At 40.0% G+C, this 23,912-nt stretch overlaps 11 protein-coding genes across 11 annotated transcripts; 8 read left to right on the forward strand and 3 right to left on the reverse strand.

Annotated features, from left to right (window-relative positions):
• Positions 1–189: 189 nt before the first annotated feature.
• APC4 (anaphase promoting complex subunit 4) lies at positions 190–2,151 on the forward strand (the record flags this gene model as incomplete). The annotated part of the gene is made up of 1 exon (XM_018363552.1): positions 190–2,151. One exon carries the CDS (start codon positions 190–192, stop codon positions 2,149–2,151), a length of 1,962 nt encoding a protein of 653 aa, XP_018223681.1.
• Positions 2,152–2,483: 332 nt separating this feature from the next.
• Positions 2,484–4,841, forward strand: VBA4 (Vba4p; the record flags this gene model as incomplete). Its single annotated transcript, XM_018363553.1, has 1 exon — positions 2,484–4,841. One exon carries the CDS (start codon positions 2,484–2,486, stop codon positions 4,839–4,841), a length of 2,358 nt encoding a protein of 785 aa, XP_018223682.1.
• Positions 4,842–5,348: 507 nt separating this feature from the next.
• COX26 (Cox26p) lies at positions 5,349–5,549 on the forward strand (the record flags this gene model as incomplete). The annotated part of the gene is made up of 1 exon (XM_018363554.1): positions 5,349–5,549. The coding sequence occupies one exon, from the start codon at positions 5,349–5,351 to the stop codon at positions 5,547–5,549; it is 201 nt and encodes a 66-aa protein (XP_018223683.1).
• A 306-nt stretch (positions 5,550–5,855) lies between these two features.
• On the reverse strand, positions 5,856–7,520 carry TRM1 (tRNA (guanine26-N2)-dimethyltransferase; the record flags this gene model as incomplete). The annotated part of the gene is made up of 1 exon (XM_018363555.1): positions 5,856–7,520. The coding sequence occupies one exon, from the start codon at positions 7,518–7,520 to the stop codon at positions 5,856–5,858; it is 1,665 nt and encodes a 554-aa protein (XP_018223684.1).
• Positions 7,521–7,877: 357 nt separating this feature from the next.
• DPB4 (DNA polymerase epsilon noncatalytic subunit) lies at positions 7,878–8,519 on the forward strand (the record flags this gene model as incomplete). Its single annotated transcript, XM_018363556.1, has 1 exon — positions 7,878–8,519. One exon carries the CDS (start codon positions 7,878–7,880, stop codon positions 8,517–8,519), a length of 642 nt encoding a protein of 213 aa, XP_018223685.1.
• Positions 8,520–9,053: 534 nt separating this feature from the next.
• Positions 9,054–12,296, forward strand: KIN1 (serine/threonine protein kinase KIN1; the record flags this gene model as incomplete). Its single annotated transcript, XM_018363557.1, has 1 exon — positions 9,054–12,296. The coding sequence occupies one exon, from the start codon at positions 9,054–9,056 to the stop codon at positions 12,294–12,296; it is 3,243 nt and encodes a 1,080-aa protein (XP_018223686.1).
• Positions 12,297–12,931: 635 nt separating this feature from the next.
• On the reverse strand, positions 12,932–13,843 carry INO2 (Ino2p; the record flags this gene model as incomplete). The annotated part of the gene is made up of 1 exon (XM_018363558.1): positions 12,932–13,843. The coding sequence occupies one exon, from the start codon at positions 13,841–13,843 to the stop codon at positions 12,932–12,934; it is 912 nt and encodes a 303-aa protein (XP_018223687.1).
• Positions 13,844–14,673: 830 nt separating this feature from the next.
• Positions 14,674–15,657, forward strand: DI49_0318 (uncharacterized protein; the record flags this gene model as incomplete). Its single annotated transcript, XM_018363559.1, has 1 exon — positions 14,674–15,657. The coding sequence occupies one exon, from the start codon at positions 14,674–14,676 to the stop codon at positions 15,655–15,657; it is 984 nt and encodes a 327-aa protein (XP_018223688.1).
• A 159-nt stretch (positions 15,658–15,816) lies between these two features.
• ECM18 (alpha/beta hydrolase family protein) lies at positions 15,817–17,124 on the reverse strand (the record flags this gene model as incomplete). The annotated part of the gene is made up of 1 exon (XM_018363560.1): positions 15,817–17,124. The coding sequence occupies one exon, from the start codon at positions 17,122–17,124 to the stop codon at positions 15,817–15,819; it is 1,308 nt and encodes a 435-aa protein (XP_018223689.1).
• A 537-nt stretch (positions 17,125–17,661) lies between these two features.
• Positions 17,662–18,669, forward strand: SWF1 (palmitoyltransferase SWF1; the record flags this gene model as incomplete). The annotated part of the gene is made up of 1 exon (XM_018363561.1): positions 17,662–18,669. The coding sequence occupies one exon, from the start codon at positions 17,662–17,664 to the stop codon at positions 18,667–18,669; it is 1,008 nt and encodes a 335-aa protein (XP_018223690.1).
• Positions 18,670–18,914: 245 nt separating this feature from the next.
• On the forward strand, positions 18,915–23,681 carry ARO1 (pentafunctional protein ARO1p; the record flags this gene model as incomplete). The annotated part of the gene is made up of 1 exon (XM_018363562.1): positions 18,915–23,681. One exon carries the CDS (start codon positions 18,915–18,917, stop codon positions 23,679–23,681), a length of 4,767 nt encoding a protein of 1,588 aa, XP_018223691.1.
• Between the last annotated feature and the right edge of the window lie 231 nt (positions 23,682–23,912).

Raw genomic sequence — 23,912 nt, forward strand, 5'->3', positions numbered from 1 at the left:
TAATTCTTAGTTTCTTGAATTTTTCAGATTTACATTTTTGCTTCGGTTGCGTAGCGCCCAAGTTTACAAAACAATCCAAGAAGTATCACAGATCCTACCCAATTTTAGCCAAAGCATTAGTTTAAGCTTGTGTTCAAAGAATAGTTTTTGAAGATGTAAAAGTGATTTGAAAACAAAACGCCATTTCCCATGAATGATTACTTCATCGATTATAACCCACGCTTCCCAATATTTGCTATTAGAGTAGTAAAAGGCCTTGCCATTCACAGAGTGTCAGACCACGCTAGACTTGCAGTAATTCCTATTAGAAATATAGCTTTAGTGGCGAATTACAATTGGGACGTTTCCACTGGTAAATTTCTGTCAATTTTCTTCAAGGATGGAACCATTAGGATTCACGATATCTTTAAAGACGGTAGATTAGTCTCATTTTTAAGAATACCGAGAACAAATATATCAAGAGGTATATGGGACCGAATTCCATTAAAATATGAATCTGGTCATCGAAGTTTTGCCTATAATGTAATCGATGTATTACCAAAATTAATTCGATTCGTCAAGGATTCTAAAAGAGTAACTATTGCACCTTACACTCCACCGAATAGTCTATGGAGAGGTCCCGATGAGGATGATCCTGAAAATCGTGAAAAATTAGACATTCACGTAATATTTAATGAAGGAAACGACAAAATCACAGTTTTTTTTAATGGTGACTACGCTATTCTTTTGCCAGTAAGTGATTTTGAGAACGAGAAGATCCTTAAATCGGTAGTTAAAGTACAGGATGGTTTTTATCATTGCTTATATAATGATGGAACTGTATCAACTTTAAACTTGGAACGGCTATTACAGAGCGAACCATCAGTGGACTTATTGCGCTATATGATGGTAATAAAAGAGCTTATAGGTTACTTGCTCGCGCATATAGAGTTTATTAACCGGGAATTAACAACGCCGTATGTGGATTTCCTCAAAAGAATATGTGATGAAGCCTATGGGTATAGTAAGCTGAAGTCAGAACTAGAATGTTTATTTTTATTAGGAGAAGTTCCATGCGATTTAGACGATTGGTTATGCAATGCAGTGGGTGAGAAGAATTTCAAAAGATGGAAAGTTTTGGGCTGCGAAGCTTACCAAAAGACTGTTCAGGTTTTTACTTTGGCGTTTGTGCCCACATGTGAAAGGATCATTATTTTTGTCCAAAAAGTAAAAGGTGTATTAGAAGCCTTTTCTATTCAAGATGAATCTGACAATAATGCTGATTTAACAGCAGTTGAACTTCTATTAAAACAATCTCAGGAGCTATTGAATATTACTTTGAAATCAATAATTGACCTGGGAAAAGATGAAGCACTTTTTGAAAAGTTCTTGATGTGGTTTAACGATAGGATTCATGAAGGGCTAGACGAGGACTACAAATCCAAATTTGAATTTGAAGATGACCCTTACTTTGGGTACGACTTATTAAATTTCTTTGAGAAATTTTTATTTGGCGGAAATACAGATTCCAGCTCGGTAATCGATATGAATCTCTATAGAGATCTAATTAATAGCATGACTGATATGGAGAAAGATATTGCAAAGAACAATGTAAATCCACATATCCAACGGCAAATTTTATTTCAATCAAAAGCGGATGTTTTTTCACAAAGGTACCCGTCCTCTCAAATAAATTTACTTGATGCCATAAAACTACCAAAACAGAATTATATTGTTTATCTCCTTCAGGTGACTGAAAAAAAGAATACTCAAGAGGCTCCTATGGAAGCAAATACACAAAAGTTATATATAGGGACACTGAAAGATGAATCCCTAAATATCGTATCAAGGGAATCGTCTATCAAGATTCCAGAGCCTTTTAAGAGCTATGATTTGAACAGTGCAAGATTCGCACCGAAAATGGTTCCCAACTTCATCAGGGAAATTGAACAGATAAACAGTAACTATAACTATAATCACAATGCTAAATTTGGAGAGGAAGAAGATGACGACGAGGAAGATGATGGCACTATAACTATTCCTACATATATTACGGAAAGTGAGAAAAGTGAAGATTTCATAGCATGCACCACGAAGATTTCGGTAGATGGGAGAAGCGCCTCACTGGTGTTTCCAAAAGGAAACGAAGTCAATAAAAATATAAATAGATAGTATCATCTTTTATAATAACAATAATAAACCGGGCATAAGCAAAGAAGTGTTAGCAATACCTTTTTTTTTAGTATTACTTTTATAAAAAAAAGCTAGCGCCCGTCTCTGGGGACTGAAAAAAAAATTGCTAGGGCCCGCAATCTCTAAAAGGAATCAATTGTGTCAAGTCACTTTTTTTTTTTTTTACATTCCTATCTCACATCTTATCGTATTTTTTTGAAATAGGTCAGTTCGTATTCTGCAAACAATAACTGAGATATTTGTTTGATTAGTTCGCTATTTTTTGGTCATCCTTTGACTTTACTAGAGTAATTGACATAGATCAAATAGATATGGGGAAAAAGGATAAACAGCGTAAGAAACTTCGTGAGTTTGCTAAATTGAAGAACAAGCAGCAAAACTTGCGAAAGAGTGTTCAGAGTTTAAAAAAAGAAGTCCAGCGGAGGAGTGTGGCACCAGAAAGTTTAAATAGGATTGTTTTTGAAAATCTCAAAAGAGAAGAAGCTAATGAAAAGAGTCCATTATTACCAACTTCTAGTGAAAATAGCCCAATCTTACCAACTCCTAGTGGAAATAGTCCAATCTCACCAACTCCTAGTGAGCCAAGAGAGGGCAATAGTCCAAAGACGTTTAATATAAACGTTAATGACACACACTTTTTACCAAGAATGCCTGAGAACAGTAATTCTGTTCAAACCGAAAGTGATGACATCGATGGAAAATTGGCAGAGAATGCTAAGCAAGAACGTCTTAAGTTCCTTTCACAGGAAGAGCCTGCTAGGGGATCTCCTTTACAAAGGTCTATGTCAGATTTCAGTAACAGGTCAGCTTCTCCATTGCAAAGTATTACCAGCGATAATATTCCGATGAGCGTGCATGATCTTCCAGAGTCCTTAGCAAATGCGTTAGAAGGAAATGGAGACATGACCGTGGCGCAATTGGATAGTTCTGTGCCAGGTATTGATGCTTTGCCAACCTCAGATTTGAGCCCAGCCTCTGTCGCATCAGCTCCCGAAGCACTAGTTGACAGACCTGAAATGAGAGCATATGATTACGGTTCTATTCCAAGGGCCGCTAAAGACATAGAAAATGGGACAAATTCTTCTTATACTAGGGTTACGTCTTCTGATAGATTCGTACATGATCTCACTAGAAGAAGAATATTTTCATCCTGCATGTGTACTTATTTATTCTTTATTGCAATGGATAGTGCTATCCTAATGTCAATCGTTTCCACAATTGCTTCTGAGTTCCATGAATTATGGAGACTATCATTGATCGTCTCCGTATATCTACTGAGTAATGCTATCGGGCAACTAGTGTTTTTGAAACTATCTATAGTATCTAGCGTGAAATTGCTGTTGTGCGTAGCTCAAATCAGTTTTATTCTCGGTAGCTACTTATCTTGGAGCGCTTTCCACTTTTGGACGTTCATCTTTGCCCGTTCTATCACAGGATTTGGCAGTGGTGCTTTGATGGTGCTTAAGAGTACTATCATAAATCGTTTTTCTGACAAGAAAGACCGGTACTCTTTGAGTGCATCGGTGATAGTTTTTTCTCTAGGTGTGGCCATAGGGCCCTTCCTAGGATACCTCTTTGATACTTCCCATGGCAGTGGATGGAAGAATGCCTTTTTGATTCCTGTACCCTTTTGCCTTGTGAACGCTTCAATCATGTTAGCAGACATATATTCTATCAAGGATAATTTACACCATGGAGGTTCCTCACCTCTTTCATGGAAAAAACTCAAGAAGATACTATTGAGTCCTGATTTATACGAAATCTTGGCTCTTGCGGTATTGCTACTCTGGTTTGTTCAAGCAACTTCATTGGATATCACAAGACTAGAGCATAGTGCGGTAATTCAAGGCGTTATGTTTTTTGTATTCATCGCCTGTGGTATATTATTTTGGTGGATAGAGAGTAACGAAACTTACGTCAACTCTATTATTTCGATGTCGTTGAGAGGTGACAAACACTTGATGTGGACAATGATGGGAATTTCGTCCTGCTTCGCGGCACTAATGTGCATTATCCCATTCGGTACAACATATTTTACCATTGTTTTGAATATGAGCACATTACAAATTGCAGAAAGATTACTCCCAGTATTTTTTTCCATTGTAGTGGGTTATATCAGTGTTTGTTATTTTTGGAAGCCACAAACGCAAAACTACATGCTGGAGGTTGTGTTGAGTGGAGTTACTTTGATATTATATATAGCTCTTATGGGAGCAAGTTTGAGTTTACCGGTATGGAAGCAGTATGCCTGTTTGTCTCTACCGTTACTAGGTTCCTGTATGATTTTAACCCGTCTTTCGAACCTCTACCACGAATATCATCAGCCAAAAAAATCACCTATTAGTGGCTCCCTCGTATATTGTTTTAGTGCCATGGGGGGGACAATCGGAGTTTCCCTTGGTGGCTATGTTTTCCACAAGACACTTTTGAAAACTGTACATGACGAGGTGATGAAGTTCAGCAAGCACGGTCACCTTGAAAAGGACCTTTTGAAAATCATCAAACACGCCACCCAATCTTCAGATTGGGTACACGAATCAGCACCTAGATTTATTTTCGAAACTTTAATTGAGTGTTATTTACAAGCGTGTCGGAACGTGTTCAAGCTATCTGCCATGTTGTTTACAATCACAGTCATCACGATATTTTTCTTCAACAGAATCAATTGACTGATTGTGGGCTCTCTCTCCGCCTTTATCCTAAAAAGGTAGATAAGTCTATACGTGAAAACAATACTACCATCTTTTTTTCTTCTTAAATCCGATAATACTGCAGTCGCTTAGATAAAGATGCAGGGTGCTTCGATCGCCGCGGTGACCGCATAAAGGCGAGATCTGAAAAGTGATCGTGTGGGCGGGGCTAAAGAATAGCAAGACTGAACAAGGGGACACAAAATGGATGGGTAAATAGATTATTTACTTGCCCGAATGCAACAAGCAGCGACCCCTATAATGGTAATGTAGCAACCAAAATACGAAAGGGTAGCTTCTCCGTGACGGTTCGCAGATTCAAATAAACTTGGTATATAAGCCGGCCATACCTCCATTCTTATTCTTTTTCTTTTTGTGTATTGGAGTATTATATCTTTCTTTTAATTTTAATTCATTTTTTTTTTATTATCTTGTATTGTTAAGCACATCACAGATATTTACAATCTTTTTCATATCGAATACAAAATGTTTTTCAATCAAGTTTTGAGGTCTTCTGCTCGCGCTGCACCAATTAAAAGGTATACTGGCGGTAGAGTCGGTGAAGCCTGGATGATCACTGAAAGTAGGAGACTGGTTCCAGAAGTCTTCCAGTGGGGCGCCGCTATATGCACTTGTTTAGGGTGGCCAGGTGCCGTCTACTTCTTTAGTAAGGCAAGAAAGGCATAAAGTGCTTCAAAAAATAATGTGTTTAGTTCGATACTAGACCTTTAAGCTTTTATCATTTATATTGCCAAAAATTACGACAGCAAGCATAACACAAAAAATATACCGGTTTATATTTTTCGGTTTGTACTTCTGATTATATTTATACATATACATCTATATTTGTTACACATACATACGATTATTCTCGATTAATCTAAACATTTATATTATAAGTATGCCAAAAAACGAGCATCGTATCCGTGATGCAATCGTCAGGCCGACTCATTACGCCTGCATTCCAGCACCAGTACTAAAATTCCCGAGCTCCTAGGAAGCATTAGGACGAGCCTTTGGGCCCCAGTTCTTTGTAGGGTTTTCTTGATATCTTACAATTTTCAATTTTCTCAGTTTCTCAATATTACCGCTCTCTTCATTTGGTGTAAACGATAGTTTTGAGTCATATTCAGATTTGACATCCTCACTTAACCATTTTGGCATGGCCGATAAAATCTTGTAGCCGGTGGTGTTTGGATTCATCTTACTCAAATCTTTCTTCTCGTCATCACATTTTTGCATCACGTACCAAATTGCATCCCAAGGAGCATTCGTTTTTAAAGATGAAGGTTGAGCATGTGTCAACGAACACTCGTAGCCCAAGGAGCCTAATCCAGCGACTACTTTTTTCAAGGGAGGGACTTGCAGTTTTATCACAGATGCAATATGATTGGGACTAAAGTAGAATGGTGAATCCGATAATTCATTCTTCGCTAGGGACAGCATACCTTCAATTCTCTTGCGTGTTCCGTATGTATCGTCCTGGTCACGGTGTTCTTCTTTGTTAATTCTTAATACTTCATCAATGAATTCCTTGTTGTGCAGAGGACCTGCATACATTGGTCCGGCTAAATGGTATGTTCCATCGCAAAATTTACACTTTGTATCTACTGGTGGGCCTTGAGCGACAGAGTACTTGGTGAACGTTTTATTTTTCTTACCTTCACGTTGAGAAATTCTACCTAAAGGTTGATTGTGGTAGGAGCCACAACGAGAACAATGATAAGTAGTCATGGTGTTCGACATCACGTTCTTGACTTCAATTGGGCTTGTTTTGACTTTCACAAAAACTCTGACGTAGAAATCGATGCTTAGTGACAAAAGTGGCTCCACAGTTTTTTTGTATTTTGCAGCACTTTGCTTTAGTAAATTTAATACTAATCTTAGGGCGCTTTCATGCGTAGACTCATGAGAAACCATATTTACACCGCCATATAGCGCAAAACATTTCTCAGGGTATCCATTACCAGCCAAGACAGATAAATCAGTACAAGTCACCAACATTAGCCCATCCTCTTCGATGTTCTGGATAGCGGCATCCACAAATGGAGTCACGGTACCGTAAGGATCCAAATCGATAACATGAAATTTGTTATTCGCAGCTTTATTGCGGTACATTAGAACGTTAGCGTCATCTAGATTTGGTTTGACGATATCTTCAACGTTATTGTATTCAACGTTTCTTTTTATAGACTCTACAGCATCTGGGAGTAAGTCATTAGCAATAACTTGCTTAACATGAGGAATTTCGTGAGCGTATCTAATCGCCCTCAAACCGGTGGCCGATAAAGCTTCCAAAATATTAATATAAGGAGTTTTTGTTTTGGAAGCCTCAGCAGTTTCCCTTGACGATCCATCCTCCATTTTCTGACGTTTGGAAGAATCATCGCTATTTTGAGCAGTTCTTTTCTTCTTGCCCTTTTTGTTCCTCCTCTTTTGACCACACTCGTCACCGTACAAATTGTCCCAAGCTTTGATGCATGTAACACTTAAGTCCCTATTGAATTGTTGGATAGGGTTGTAAAAGACTGTTTCCTTTTTGGGAAAAAGTATCTCTGCTTTACCCTCTTTAACTATATTAAAATCTTCGATATTAATTTTTCGTGCGCCATATGCGGTAAGGTTCGCCTTAATCTTGGAAATAGCAGCCCTGAACATTTTTTGCAAAATCGCTCGTTTATCTATACTTCAAACTGACTGAACTTTGTGTCTCAGACAAGATTATACCATGATTTGCTTATATCTGTGGATTTTCCGATGAGCATTGTGATGTGATGAAAAAAAAAAGTGTATAGTCAAATATCGCCTTCCACGAAGAAGGTATGTCAAAATAGGATCAATGCTGAAACTAGATTTGCTTTCACGTTATACTAATTTTGACGGTGCCAGGGCAATATTAAGGGTCTTAATGTTTACATAATATTTGTCAGTAGGAGAGACGACATTACCGGTTTAGGTATATTGAAAAAGAGTGCACTTCACCCGCGGTTATAGTAGACCATATATATATACACAATGCCACCAAAAGGTTGGAGAAAGGACGCGCAAGGGAATTATCCCACCACATCATACATCAAAGAACAAGAGAATATCACAATCCAGGACTTACTGTTCCCCAGAAGCGCCATCGTAAATTTGGCGCGTGAAGTGCCCCAGCAAAGTGGCAAAAAGCTGTTGATAAACAAAGACGCCTCATTAGCGTTGCAGCGCGGTGCCACTGTGTTTGTTAACCACTTGCTCTTGTTTGCAAGAGAAATTGCCAAGAGCCAGGATAAAAAGAGTTGCAGTGTAGATGACGTTTTGAGCGCATTGGATCACATAGGGCAATCAGCTTTGAAGGGAGCTGTCAGAGATAAGCTCGAAGAATACCAAGCTGCCGTTGAATTGCGGAAAAAGGAAAAGCCTGAAAACGGCGACACTGATACCAATGCTGATGCTGATGCTGACGTGGATATGACTATAGGGGGAGATATGGGAACCACACCTGCAGAAGAGGCCGGCGAACTTGAGGAAATGGAAGAACACGAACAAGAGGGAGAGCCATCGCAGACTGCGGAAGAGGCCTCTGACAAGAAACAGAAAACAGAAATACAAAATGCAGACGCTACGATACGAAGCCCTGAGGAGATGCCGTCCTCCACTGGAACCGTTCTCTAGCGGACTCCTTTGCTCAAGCACTACCGTTTTGTGTAATAAACACTTTATTTAGACTACATACGTAATAAGCAGCAGTCATCGTCGTTGTTCGCAAGCCGGGAAACCCGCCGCGAGGCAAATCGCGGAAGGAAAGAAAGGGGACAAGAAGTGGATATTTGGTGAGACTTTAACAAGGAATAATAGGTGGCACCAGATCAACAAGGCACGATAGTGAACAGGTTTAGCTAGATTGCTTTGTAATTTGACAATTTGCTGAAACTAACACACCTCAGGAAGGGAATACGGCAACACAGGTCAGTTTTATAATCTAATTGTCACCCTAAGTCCCCCCCCCCTCTTTCAATCTTTTATTTTCTTAATTGAATAGTAAGGTTTGGATATTGCTTTTGAACGAAACAGTAAACATACTGGAAATTCTGAGGTTATTACACACATCCCTATTTTCCAACTTTTTCACAAGCAGGGACGGTTCTTTACATTTCATCCTTTCGATAATATTGATAATAATAAGGTTATAATCAAGAACATCAGAAAATGGAGGATTATCACGTAAACACAGCCTTCTCGATGGGCAAACAACATAACGAGAACAATAATGAAGCTAGTAGCGTAAACACTCAGCCAAGTGCCATGGCGCCCGCAACACTGAGAATGATGGGAAAGAGTCCACAACAACAGCAGCAGCAGCAGCATCAACAGACACCTTTAATGCCGCCTGCAGACATCAAATATGTAAGTAATGGAAATGGTCACCAGGCGCAACAAAAAGAGAGACAACCAGAATTTGAAAATCCGCCTAGAGAGAATGCACAGAAGTCGAATACATCCAGCCAGGGTCGAGCTCCCTCTTCTCAGGGCATGCCTAAACAGTTCCATAGAAAATCACTCGGAGACTGGGAGTTTGTTGAAACGGTGGGCGCAGGTTCTATGGGAAAGGTTAAACTAGCCAAGCACCATTATACCAATGAGGTGTGTGCCGTAAAGATCGTGAATAGAGCTACCAAAGCCTTCTTGCATAAGGAACAAATGCTACCACCACCCAAGAATGAACAAGATGTTTTAGAGAGACAAAAGAAATTAGAAAAGGAAATATCCAGAGATAAGAGAACTATTCGGGAAGCGTCTTTAGGCCAGATTTTGTACCATCCACACATATGTAGGCTTTTCGAAATGTGCACACTATCAAATCATTTTTATATGTTGTTTGAATACGTCTCGGGTGGTCAACTGCTAGACTATATCATTCAGCATGGATCCATACGAGAGCACCAGGCAAGAAAATTTGCCAGAGGTATTGCAAGTGCCTTAATGTATTTGCATGCTAATAATATCGTTCATAGAGATTTGAAGATTGAAAACATTATGATTTCAGATTCTAGTGAAATCAAGATAATTGATTTTGGGCTGTCTAATCTTTACGATTCTAGAAAGCAACTGCATACATTCTGTGGCTCTTTATATTTTGCTGCTCCGGAGTTGTTAAAGGCCAATCCTTATACAGGGCCTGAAGTGGACGTTTGGTCATTCGGTGTGGTTTTATTCGTACTTGTGTGTGGGAAAGTTCCCTTTGATGACGAAAACTCGAGTGTACTACACGAAAAGATCAAGCAAGGTAAGGTAGAATATCCTCAGCATTTATCGATCGAAGTAATATCATTACTATCCAAAATGCTGGTGGTGGATCCAAAAAGAAGAGCAACTTTAAAACAAGTTGTGGAGCACCACTGGATGGTAAGAGGGTTTGACGGCCCTCCTCCTTCTTATTTACCAAAAAGGATTCCACTGACTATGGAAATACTTGATACGGACGTCTTGAAAGAGATGTACCGTTTAGAATTCGTCGATGATGTGGAAGAAACAAGAAGTGTTTTGGCTAGCATAATCACAGATCCTACTTATGTTCTTCTCTCTAGACAGTACTGGGCATTGACGGCCAAAATTAGAGCAGAATCCAACAATAGTGAAGATATTCCAAACATAACGGAAAGTTTTGAAGATCCAACTAGAGCGTATCACCCAATGCTTTCTATATACTACTTGACATCTGAGATGCTCAATAGAAAAAACGCCAAGGTACAGAATCAACAACAGCGACAGGGCAACGAAAATGTGGAAAAGCTTGCCGAGATACCCGAAAGCGTGAAGCAAAACAAAGTTACGAATAACGTGTCTACCACAAAGTCAGATCTTGAAACTGTAGAACCAACACCGGTTAGACAAGATACTCACACGCCTTTGTCTTCAAGAAATGGAAACAGAACGCAACCTCCCCTACATGTTTTGATCCCACCAAAATTGGTAGCACCAGAACAAGCGCATACATCGCCAACAGGTAGAAAGAGTCCGGACAACCAACATCGTGAAACAGATTACGCGCTCTCTCCCACACCGCAAGGGAATGATTATCAACAATTCAGAGCACCATCAAATGCAGGCGATCCCTCAGAAAAGGCTAAATTTGGCAATATATTCAGAAAGCTATCACAACGCCGTAAAAAGACTATTGAACAATCCGCTGCAAACGGTAGTAATATCGTTAATAAACCTGTACAAAAGACGCATTCGCGCGCCGTTTCGGATTTTGTTCCTGGATTTGCGAAGTCTTCTTATGAAGCAAACTATAGTTCAGTGAGGGAGCCGATCAAGAGCAATGATGACGAGGACAATGATAATACTGATTTTCCAGCACTACCCGTTAATGCAGAGAATATTTTGGAAAAGCAAAGAGAGAAGCAGCTAGAGGAAGACATAATGAAACTGCACAATATCAATAAACAAAACGATGATGTTGGGAAAGGTAATACACCGGAAGTTTACACCGGGCAAAACTATGAAGATAATAACGACGATGAAAACAAGCCCTTACCTCCACTCAATGTCGCGAAAGGCCGTAAATTGCATCCAAGTGCAAGGGCTAAGTCTGTTGGGCATGCTCGCCGTGAGTCGCTAAAATACATGAGACCCCCAGTACCTACATCGGTTTATCCTCAACAGGAGCTTATAGATACCGGATTCCTGGAATCAAGTGACGACAACAAGTCCGATAGTTTGGCAAATGTTACATCACATACCAATGGTAGTTCTAGCTTACATTCTGCGAATGCGCACGCAAGTTCGCCAATCATGGAAAAGGAATTGACAGATGAACAGATTTTAGAAGAGGCATCCAAAGCTCCAGCAGGTTCCATGCCATCCATTGATTTCCCTCGTTCTTTGTTTTTGAAGGGTTTTTTTTCCGTCCAAACAACTTCATCCAAGCCTTTACCGATTGTTAGATATAAGATCACATTTGTCTTAAGAAAAATGCACATAGATTTCAAGGAAGTCAAAGGAGGTTTTATTTGTGTGCAAAGATTCGTTTCCAATAATGTGGTAGCAAAGAGAGAAGAGGGGCCATCGCCTAGTCAAGAAAAGTCGCAGTTGACTCCAAGATCGATAATGCCCGCTTCACATCACGGTTCCATTAGACGCCAAGGCTCTAACAAATTATCTCCCTCTTCTCCGTTAACAACCAATTCCATTCACCAGAGGAAGACATCCGTAATTGAAAATTACGGGGACGAGAAGCACTCCAGAACATCGTTGGAAAACGTTCGCCAACAAAGTGTCAATAGCGAAAGCATGGATACAAGAGAAAAGGAACCAATCAAATTTGAAATACATATCGTGAAGGTGCGTATTGTTGGTTTGGCAGGTGTGCATTTTAAGAAAATTTCTGGTAACACTTGGATGTATAAAGAACTGGCTTCTGAGATATTAAAGGAACTAAACTTATAAGGAGTATGTTTACGGCCTACATTATTTTTTGATATTCTTGTTTAAAAAAAGAAAGAATATGTTTTCGATAGAAGTTTATATATAAACCCTTGGTCGTCCTTTTCTTCTAAAAAAAGAGATCAAAATGGACCTACATGAAGGAAATATTTTAAGATCTAATATTATTATTTTTTTTAGTTTTTTTATTTTCTCTACTGTTACGTATCTAATAAAAAAACATCTCGAAACTACCAAAATGATCATTTTCCTAAACACGTGCAGATAGCAAGTAGCAATAACCCGTAAAAATGACGTAACTCGTCATAGCCCACATTATTACGCGTTGCTTCACCGTGCTGCATTCTCGCATAAATATAAAACACATGATGTTAATAGTAAGTTTTCTTTTATCCTCTTGCTTTCATTTCCTTAGCATTCTGTCACCTACGAATCAGAAGTGACTAAAACTGGCTTGCTGTTTGCTGAATAGACGCCCACTATCTTTCTGGTAGGGAACTATTCCTCCCTCCCTCTTCTCCAGCTTGGTGTAAGGTAAATATATGTACATGAGCGAGCTTTGCCGCCTTGCGATATTTTCGTTCGGCAGAAGATGTCTGACACGAAAAGAAGTGCTGTTATCAAAAGCTTGTTTAATTTCATGAGTTGTCCAGTATATGTTGTAGTGTCTCGTTTGCGTTCGAAATTGACCTGATATCGTTCATTACGCAAGTCAGTAGAATATGTTTCGGGATTCTTTTCCCATTTTCTTTTGGTGGAGTCTTTACTGACTTAATCAGTCGTTCAAATGCTTCCTTGGTGTTCACCCTTCGTATCTTCTCCATTTGAACGTGTTTCCATTTTCTTATCTTCACAGGGTCGTCTCCGATGTTAGCTGGAATCTCAGAATCTGGGATTTTTATTTCGGGAACCGAAAAGGGTGGAGGGCTGTAGTGAGTGCTGTTAGTAGGTTGGTGTTCCGCTGCTGTAGAGAATTCACTTGGCAATTGTGCTATGTTTGCAGGCAACTCTCTTACGTGATTACGCGGAGCTGTTTCCATGTATCTTTGGTTTGTTTCTATGTACCTATGCTGCTTCTTCGGCGATTTTGTATGAGGATTTACATCAGGACTCACCGAAGTACCAGAAGACATCATGTCCTGCGAGATGAGATTGTCCAAAAATTGTTCAATGGCATTCGACTCGTTCGTGCTCAACAGTCCGGAACTAGATGGTGACAGTTTGGGACCAAGAGCATGGTCAAATCCCATGCTCGCTTGCTGAGAGGTATGGTTCAGGTAACCTGTGTGCGGGATTGGAGAATGATGGTGAATTTGAGGATTGATCGGTAATGCCTCCACGTGAGAAGGCTGCACAGTTGCCACGTTGGGAATCATGCCGAGCTCGTGCGCTAAGAGAGGGGGGGACGCAGCGCTGAATGTGCTTTCGTGCACGTGTGCTGGCAGCTGGTCATCGAAGTTGCTGCTCAGCATCTGATAGGCAGTCTCGAAGTCTATGTCGTTATCCAAATCTAGGATACCCAGTAGTTCGTTCCCCGTTGCTTGTTGCATTATCCCTCACCTGATCCATGTATTTACTGCACGTTAAAGAGTCCGATCTGAGCTAACTACAGTGTTGCTTGTTTTCTCAAGCAAGGACACCTAACAGGGTTAAGTAAGAGATGATGAGATGAGTCTTTAATCACTAAAAAAATTCACATGTGTTATACTTGACCAGGCAACAACGCCTTGCCGATGACGGGGGTGGACAGAAAACCGGCGAATTTTGCACCACCTGGTGGGAACGGTTAGTCACTATCTGCCGCACAATTGAAGCAATCCCAACAGAAAAGGCGCAGAGCGCGCAGCAGGGACGACAAGTGCAGCACGTTGGGACGGTGCTATCCGTGAGAGACGTTGTTGGGAAATCCTGACAGGTCCCAGAGTGTTTTCGTCCTCTGGCGACTTGGTGTTGGCATGCCCAGATGCCGGAGGTTGTTCTCACATAGGTGTTCGTTGCAGCGAACGCCATTGACTGGTGAGCATGCCACGGTAATGCGCAGGCGTGGTATATGAACGAGCTCCTACAGACGAAGACTTCTCTTGCACTCTTAAAACACCACTGCTGGAGCTGCGTCAGATTTGTTTTGGATTCCTCGCCGTGGCTTGGCGATCTGAGACGTTCTTGAAGCGACGCCTGGTAAGTGGCAGCAAACAGTTTGAGATGAGAAGTATGTACATGGAGGAGATGCGTCAATTGGGCCAAGTCTATGGGACTTTTTGTTGCTGCTAATGATTTTATATAAGATGCTGCACAGGCGTGTATATATATGTATATATATATATATATATATATATATCTGTCTTGGTAAAGTAAGCTTGAGTACAGTACTAACGCGATCATGGAAGAACTTAGAAGGGCGCTGGCGCTAGTAAATAGTCAAGGAGTTGAGTTTATGGCGTTTGTGAAAGACAAAGACCACGTTAGAAACGAACCGACTGGAAACCATTTCTTTTCAGAGAGTTTTGTATCATCTTCAATCGAAAAGGACCCTCCACTGGCATTTGACCTATTGGTACACAGGAGAAGAATAACTGTTTATGAAACAAACATCGAGCCCATGATAGCCTTGCCGCTAGATCGACCAGTACTAGTCCATAACTATCTATGTGCTGCATTCAAGTTGTTGAGACAGCTGCCTTGCAAGGCAATCGCTAAGCTGTGGATAAAAATAATARAGCCAAGGAAGAAGACGAGGTTCCCGTATATCAAAGGCGATGCTAAGAAGCCGACATGGTGGCCCAAGGATGTGGAGCATAGAGAGCCGGACCACCTCAACAAAGCAGACCGACTGAATCTGATGTGCACCATAATAATGGATGTTTTGCCGCAGATGCCCCACAGCCTTGAAATGGTAGACGAGCTTGTGCGAGTGACTGTAGCAATGCCCATTTTCAAAAGGGAGAGCGTAAAGAAAGTCATCGTAAAGAACATTTTTGAAATTGCAAAATGTTTGTGCGATAAAGCCTCCAAACTTGAAAGTATAGCACTTGCTGACTTGAACGATTTAGCCCTTAAACAAAAAAAAAAATCATATCACCGCCATTCATCAAGTGTCATTAAAACGGCCAACGCGGAGGAAGAGTTGGTTCAACAGTCGAGTACAAGTGATTGCTCCCCCTTGAAGGAGCTTTCAATTATTGAAAATGACACGGCATGTCTATCCAAAGAGCATTCGATTTATCCTATGGATCGAAATCTCCAAAATAGCATGTCCCAACTACAACCGCTTGCCGATTTTGGTCCGCTGTTGCTTTCCAAATCAAATGATTTCAGCGGCACCGGTTCATTGCATAGCAGTAATGATCTTGAGTGTTTTGTTTGAAAGGTCAAAAGCACATGGCGAAGGGGGGGGGGACACGGTGGCAAATGCACATAGTACAGATATAGCGATGTAGCAATTTTTATAGGCTTCTAAAATTTCTCGTCATTTTTGTTGGATGTTTCAAAAAGCATGAGGAGTTCTGCAACAATTTGGACGCATCTAAGACAGTAAAGGTTTCTCCGACAAAAAGGACACTATAGACTGGTTGAATGATTCCGGATTGTCCAAAAACAGGTTATGGCCAGAAGAAGGTACTTCCAAATAACTCGCTCTTTCCGACCCGTTACCTATATTGTTTAAGTTTTTGACCATGAGCCTGCCACCATTTTTGTTCATCCAATCATATTGCCCATATACTACCAAAAGCTTTTGTACATTCAAGTAGTTTAAGGAATCCAGTAAGGGGTCTCGTGCCAAAATACTTCTTGAGAATAATCCTTTGAAGATGTCTGTTGTGACCTCTGGTATTCCTCCCTTACCGTAGAACAGCTCAAAGATATATTCCTTAAATGCTAATGAGGGAACTCTGCTATATGCCGCCATTATATAATTCCAACATACTTTGGCTCCGAAAGGGCCCATTAGCCTCAAAAGTTTGAATTGTTCTTCAAATAAGTATTTCGGAATCAGGTGACTTTTCGAGTAAAACTTGGAGCCTGGATCTTTAAAGTCTGTTGTGTAGAGAGTGTTTGAGCTTAAATTATTATTTACCGACCATATGTTTCTTTCCACTCCTAACGGTGATACCAAACACAACTTATCTACCGAGTTTGGATATTTAACTGCATATTTAAAGGACAAATATCCACCGAAGGAATGGCCTACAATGTTCATCTTGTCCAGTTTATTATCAATACGCCACTGTTCGATTCTATCAATATAGTAATCTTCGTACATTTGGATCACAAATTTGTGATGACTCGCATTGATCGTATATGGAATTTTAAACTTGTCTTTACCAATAAATTTGATGTCTAATGGCAGAGGCGTTGTTGTATTTACTTCTAAATTAGGTATTGAAGATAACCCACTAGCTGGCAAGTCTATTGAATATAAGTTTTGGAAGTGTTTGGACAGTCCCGAATAATTCCGGAAGTAAGACATCGAAGAAGCGGCATAGCCGTGTATCAGTAACGTGGGTGTTTGTATACTTGCCTTTGTATTTTGAAAATGCCATTGGTTTATTTCGTCGAATAACTTATCGTTTTTTTTGGATCCTTCCACATTTACTTGGTCCATGATACAATTTTGCAGTTCCCTTAACCGCTCGTACGTCTTTGCTGGACCATTCAAATGACTAGACCATAATTTGAATCCCGATTTTGTCACAGTATTTTGACCCTTGGGTCTAAGAATTCTTTCGAAGATTTTCCTTTGTAGACTCTTTTTCTGCAGAATTTTCTCTTCAAAAAGAGATCTGCTGGTATGTAAGGCTCTGTCCCACTTGCATTGTCTATAGGGGCGCATTGCTTGTGTGCATGGACTTTAGAGTACAGGATAGATATTGTTTTGGGAAGGTGAGTTTTTATTCGCTTATTCTCTAAGTCTCGAAAACTTCAAAGAAAAGTGCCCTAATACAAGTAACTATATAAAAGATTATGTGGAGACCTGTGAAGTTTCCTTGCAATAGAAACAACTATCTTCACTTCTGTTCTGCCAGTTTGTCATTGAATGCATGGTGTACAGTAAAACACCCCACTGTGAACTTACATAAATTTAAAGTTTTGTTCTAAAACATGTCCAAATTAAGATTTATTATAAAAAACTTGAAAAGGAAGCTATTAAATAAAAGATATATACGCCACAAAACCGTGTATAGCTTTCTTCTAGTTGGGTTTTGAAAGCGTTCATTAACACCTTAAAAGTTATAGAGTACTTTTTCTCCAAGACATTTCCAATTATTTATAAATCCAGTATTTCCAAAACTTCGCTTTCTTTAGAAAAACTTTCAAGATGATAACTATATAACACACCTTTGCCATTTGTATTGAAAAGGAAAAACAAATGTCATGGAATGCGTTATTTGTGCCACTAGTGGTGATTGTGCTTTTGGTAGTGCTCTCTCCGGTTTTCAAGTCAACATGGCCATTTTCGACTTTCTACCATAGAGTGTTTCAGCCCTTTGTAGCCGATGACCATAAATATCGCTGGAAGTTTCATTTGGTTCCTCTTTTCTATACTTCAATATACCTGTACCTAGTGTTCACATACCATACCAGGGTAGAGCCCCTAATCAAGACTGAATTGTTCCTTCTGGAACGGATACTAATCGTGCCGATCATTATATTACCACCTGTAGTATTAGGTATTTTGGTGATGGTAACTAAAGCCGAGGATTCAAACAATCATAAACAAGGCTCCACAGAAAAGTACCCGTACGACTACTTACTGTATTATCCTGGCGTAAAGTGTTCCACGTGCCGTACTATCAAGGTGGCTAGGTCCAAACATTGCAGTATTTGTAATCGGTGCGTTCTGGTAGCTGACCATCATTGTATTTGGGTAAATAACTGCATTGGGAAGGGGAACTATTTCCAATTCTACTTCTTCCTATTTTCCAACATTTTTTCAATGAGCTATGCTTTCCTGAGGCTATACTTTATATCTCTCAGCAGCACTGCTGTGCTTCCTAGAGCAGTTCTGACTCTAACCATATTATGTGGATGCTTTACGATTATTTGCGCTATTTTCACATACCTTCAATTAGCCATTGTCAAGGAAGGAATGACTACAAATGAGCAAGACAAATGGTATACTATTCAAGAGTACATGAGAGAAGGTAAACTAGTAAGATCGTTAGATGATGAATCCCAATCCTGGTTTCTCAAATTTACAGAAAAAAGCGACACTGGCGAACCTCTCCAAGACCAACAGGTCACATTTTATAGCACAAACGCGTACGACCATCAACGTTATAGCCTAAAGCATTACATAACGATCAAAGACGCATCCGAAATTACCAACTTATATGACAAAGGTACCTTCTTGGCTAACTTAATAGACTTAATGTAATATTCTATCATATGACTCACCCCAACGATGAAATTTTTTTTTTTTTCATCTAAATTTTTTCCCACCGCCATGATTCAAACCGCAGCTGTGGAATGAATCCAATTATAGGCGATTTATAGATTTAGAAGCCAGGACTTTCGACGGTAACCATTAGTAACAAGCTACATTACAGCTACAATTCGGTCGTTCAACTTTATATAACCTCCTAGTTAAGTAATTCCTACGTAAGGTAACCGTATATTACAATGGTGGAATTAGCTAGAGTTCCAATTTTAGGGAATGATATTATCCACGTTGGGTATAATATTCATGACCATTTGGTTGAAACTATAATTAAACATTGTCCCTCTTCAACTTACGTGATCTGCAATGATACAAATTTGAGTAAAGTTCCATACTACCAACAATTAGTCCTGGAATTCAAAGCCGCTTTACCAGAAGGCTCTCGTTTACTTACTTACGTTGTCAAGCCAGGTGAAACAAGTAAGAGTAGGGAGACCAAGGCACAACTAGAAGACTACCTATTGGTAGAAGGATGCACTCGTGATACCGTAATGATAGCCATTGGTGGTGGTGTTATTGGTGACATGATTGGGTTCGTTGCTTCCACTTTTATGAGAGGTGTCCGCGTCGTCCAGATACCAACATCCTTATTAGCAATGGTCGATTCCTCAATCGGTGGTAAAACTGCCATTGACACTCCATTGGGTAAGAACTTTGTTGGTGCATTCTGGCAACCAAAATTTGTCCTTGTAGATATAAAATGGTTAGAAACATTGGCGAAGAGGGAATTCATCAATGGGATGGCAGAAGTCATCAAGACAGCTTGTATTTGGAATGCTGCCGAATTTACCAGGTTAGAATCAAACGCTTCAGTATTCTTGAATGTTGTTAATGGGGCCAAAAATATCAAAGTTACCAATCAATTGACAAACGAAATCGATGAGATATCGAACACTGATATAGAAGCAATGTTAGATCACACTTACAAGTTGGTTCTTGAAAGTATCAAGGTTAAAGCAGAGGTGGTTTCTTCAGATGAACGTGAATCCAGTTTAAGAAACCTTCTGAATTTTGGCCATTCTATTGGTCATGCTTATGAAGCTATCTTAACCCCTCAAGCATTACACGGAGAATGTGTATCCATTGGTATGGTCAAAGAGGCAGAGCTATCCCGTTATTTTGATATTCTTTCCCCTACTCAAGTCGCTCGTCTGTCCAAAATTTTGGTCGCGTACGGTTTACCTGTCTCGCCTGATGAGAAATGGTTCAAAGAGTTAACTTTACATAAGAAAACACCACTGGACACCTTGTTGAAGAAAATGAGTATCGATAAGAAGAACGAAGGCTCCAAAAAGAAAGTGGTCATCTTGGAAAGTATCGGCAAATGTTTCGGTGATTCAGCTCAATTTGTAAGCGATGAAGACTTGAGATTCATTCTAACAGACGAAACTCTTGTGTACCCCTTTAAGGACATTCCTGCCAATCAAGAAAAAGTTGTCATTCCTCCCGGTTCTAAATCTATTTCAAACCGTGCCTTGATCCTTGCTGCCTTGGGTCAGGGCCCTTGCAAAATCAAGAATCTATTACATTCTGATGACACGAAACATATGCTAACTGCTGTTCATGAATTGAAGGGTGCCACAATATCATGGGAAGATAATGGTGAAACAGTAGTTGTGGAAGGCCATGGTGGATCCACATTATCAGCATGTGCTGATCCGTTATATCTAGGTAATGCAGGTACCGCATCAAGGTTTTTGACTTCTTTAGCTGCCTTGGTCAACTCTACTCCAAATCAAAAGTATGTCGTTTTGACTGGTAATGCAAGAATGCAACAAAGACCTATCGCTCCTTTAGTTGATTCCTTACGTGCTAACGGTACTAAAATCGACTACCTGAATAGCGAAGGTTCTCTCCCAATCAAGGTGTACACTGATTCAGTTTTCCAAGGTGGCAGAATCGAATTGGCCGCTACAGTTTCCTCTCAATATGTGTCCTCTATTTTAATGTGCGCTCCATATGCTAAAGAGCCTGTCACTTTGGCTCTTGTCGGTGGTAAACCGATCTCTAAGTTGTATGTCGAAATGACGATCAAGATGATGGAAAAATTCGGTATCAATGTTGAAGCTTCCACAACCGAACCTTACACTTATTATATTCCTAAGGGCCATTATGTGAATCCGTCAGAATATGTGATTGAAAGTGACGCCTCTAGTGCTACTTATCCACTAGCCTTTGCTGCAATGACTGGCACCACCGTTACAGTTCCAAACATCGGTTTCGAATCATTACAGGGTGATGCCAGATTTGCAAGAGATGTCTTGAAACCAATGGGCTGTAAAGTTACTCAAACTGCAACATCAACAACAGTTTCAGGTCCTCCAAAAGGTACTTTAAAGCCGCTGAAACATGTTGATATGGAGCCAATGACTGATGCCTTTTTAACTGCTTGCGTTGTCGCTGCTGTGTCGCACGATGACGATCCAAAGTCATCTAATACTACTACCATTGAAGGCATTGCAAATCAACGTGTCAAAGAATGTAATAGAATTTTGGCCATGGCCACTGAACTCGCTAAATTTGGTGTTAAGACTACTGAATTACCAGATGGTATACAGGTGCACGGTCTAAATTCCATAAATGACTTGAAAGTTCCTTCAGATTCTACTGGACCTGTCGGTGTATGCACATATGATGATCATCGTGTTGCCATGAGTTTTTCACTTCTTGCAGGTATGGTGAATTCTCAAAACAAGTGTGACGAAGCTGTTRAACCTGTTAGAATACTTGAAAGACACTGTACCGGTAAGACTTGGCCAGGCTGGTGGGATGTTCTGCATTCCGAATTGGGTGCTAAATTGGATGGTGCAGAGCCATTAGAGTACTCTTCAAAAAAAAATTCGAAGAAAAGTGTTGTCATTATTGGTATGAGAGCAGCAGGCAAGACTACCATTAGCAAATGGTGTGCTGCAGCCTTGGGCTACAAGTTAGTCGATTTGGATGAGTTATTTGAACAGCAACATGGTAACCAAACCGTTAAGCAATTTGTTGTGGATAATGGTTGGGAAAAATTCCGTGAAGAAGAAACAAGGATTTTTGAAGAAGTTATCCAAAACTACGGTGACGACGGGTATGTTTTTTCAACTGGCGGCGGCATTGTCGAAAGTCCGGAGTCTAGAAAAGCCTTGAATAACTTTGCTTCATCAGGTGGCTATGTTTTACACTTACATAGGGATATCGAGGAAACGATTATTTTCTTACAAAGCGACCCTTCAAGACCTGCTTACGTCGAAGAGATTCGTGAAGTTTGGAACAGAAGAGAAGTCTGGTATAAAGAGTGCTCCAATTTCTCTTTTTTTGCCCCACATTGCTCAGAAGAAGCCGAATTTCAAGCTTTAAGAAGATCTTTTGGCAAATACATTGCCACGATTACAGGGACAAGAGAAGTAAAGATTCCATGTAAAAGATCCGCTTTCGTGTGCTTGACCTTTGAAGATTTGACTGAACAAGCCGAGAAACTGACCCCGATCTGCTACGGTTGTGAGGCTGTGGAGGTCAGGGTAGATCATTTGGCTAATTATTCTGTTGATTTTGTTAGTAAGCAATTGTCTATATTGCGTAAAGCTACTGAAAGTATTCCTATTATCTTTACAGTACGTACTAAAAAGCAAGGTGGCAACTTTCCAGATGAAGAATTTAAGAGTTTGAGGGAATTATATGACATTGCTTTGAAGAACGGTGTTGAATTCATTGACCTAGAGCTAACTTTACCCACTGCTATTCAATATGAAGTCATCAATAAAAGAGGCAATACCAAGATTATTGGGTCTCATCATGACTTCCAAGGATTATATTCATGGGACGATGCTGAGTGGGAAAACAGATTCAATCAAGCCTTGACTCTTGACGTGGATATTGTAAAATTTGTTGGTACTGCTAATAGTTTTGAAGACAACTTAAGATTAGAAAGGTTCAGGGATGCGCACAAGACTAAACCCTTGATTGCAGTAAATATGACTGCCAAAGGCAGTATCTCTCGCGTTTTGAATAATATTTTGACGCCTGTGACATCTGATTTACTACCTAACGCTGCTGCTCCTGGTCAATTGACAGTAGCACAAATCAACAAGCTCTACACGTCTATGGGTGGTATTGAACCTAGAGAACTATTTGTTGTTGGAAAACCAATTGGGCATTCTAGATCGCCAATTTTGCATAACACTGGTTATGAAATTTTGGGCTTGCCCCACACTTTTGATAAATTCGAGACTGACTCAGCAGAATTAGTTAAGGAAAAACTTTTGGACGGAAACAAAAATCTAGGTGGGGCCGCAGTTACCATTCCTTTGAAACTAGATATTATGAAATACATGGATGAATTGACTGACGCCGCTAAAGTCATTGGTGCCGTAAATACCGTTATACCGTTAGGCAACAAGAAGTTTAGAGGTGACAACACTGACTGGCTAGGTATTCGCAATGCCTTGGTCAGCAATGGTGTTCCCGAATCCGTTGGAAATACAGCTGGTTTAGTTATTGGTGCAGGTGGAACTTCCAGAGCTGCTCTTTACGCTTTACACAGTTTGGGATGTAAAAATATCTACATTATTAACAGAACAACCTCAAAACTAAAACCATTAATAGAATCCCTACCATCTGAGTTCAACATCACTGGCATAGAAACCGCGGAATCTATTGAAGAAATCAAGGAACACGTTGGCGTTGCTGTCAGTTGTGTACCCGCAGATAAACCATTGGATAATGAACTGTTGAGCAAATTGGAGAGATTCCTTGTAAAGGGTGCTCACGCTGCATTCGTGCCAACCTTGTTAGAAGCTGCTTACAAGCCAAGCGTCACTCCTGTCATGACAATATCGCAGGACAAATACCAATGGCACGTTGTCCCTGGTGCACAAATGCTAGTTCACCAAGGTGTTGCGCAGTTTGAAAAATGGACAGGATTTAAGGCTCCATTCAAAGCCATTTTCGATGCCGTTACGAGAGAGTAAATAACATGATGTTTCTTCGTTTTATTATTTTACAGTACCTTTACTATGTCTTTCCTAAGTATGAGTTTTTAGAAATTAAGCCTGACTATAGTTATTTATATTCAAATCTGTATTTTCATTATAGATTTTTTAGCTGGTGAGCTAGCATACGTTACCCTTCTCTAAAAGTAAATGTAGTCAAAGAGTAGCTGCCATATAGATATTATAGTCATCATAACATATACTGATAGG

The sequence above is a fragment of the Saccharomyces eubayanus genome, chromosome II (genome assembly GCF_001298625.1).
Source record: "Saccharomyces eubayanus strain FM1318 chromosome II, whole genome shotgun sequence".
Classification (NCBI taxonomy): Eukaryota; Fungi; Ascomycota; class Saccharomycetes; order Saccharomycetales; family Saccharomycetaceae; genus Saccharomyces; species Saccharomyces eubayanus.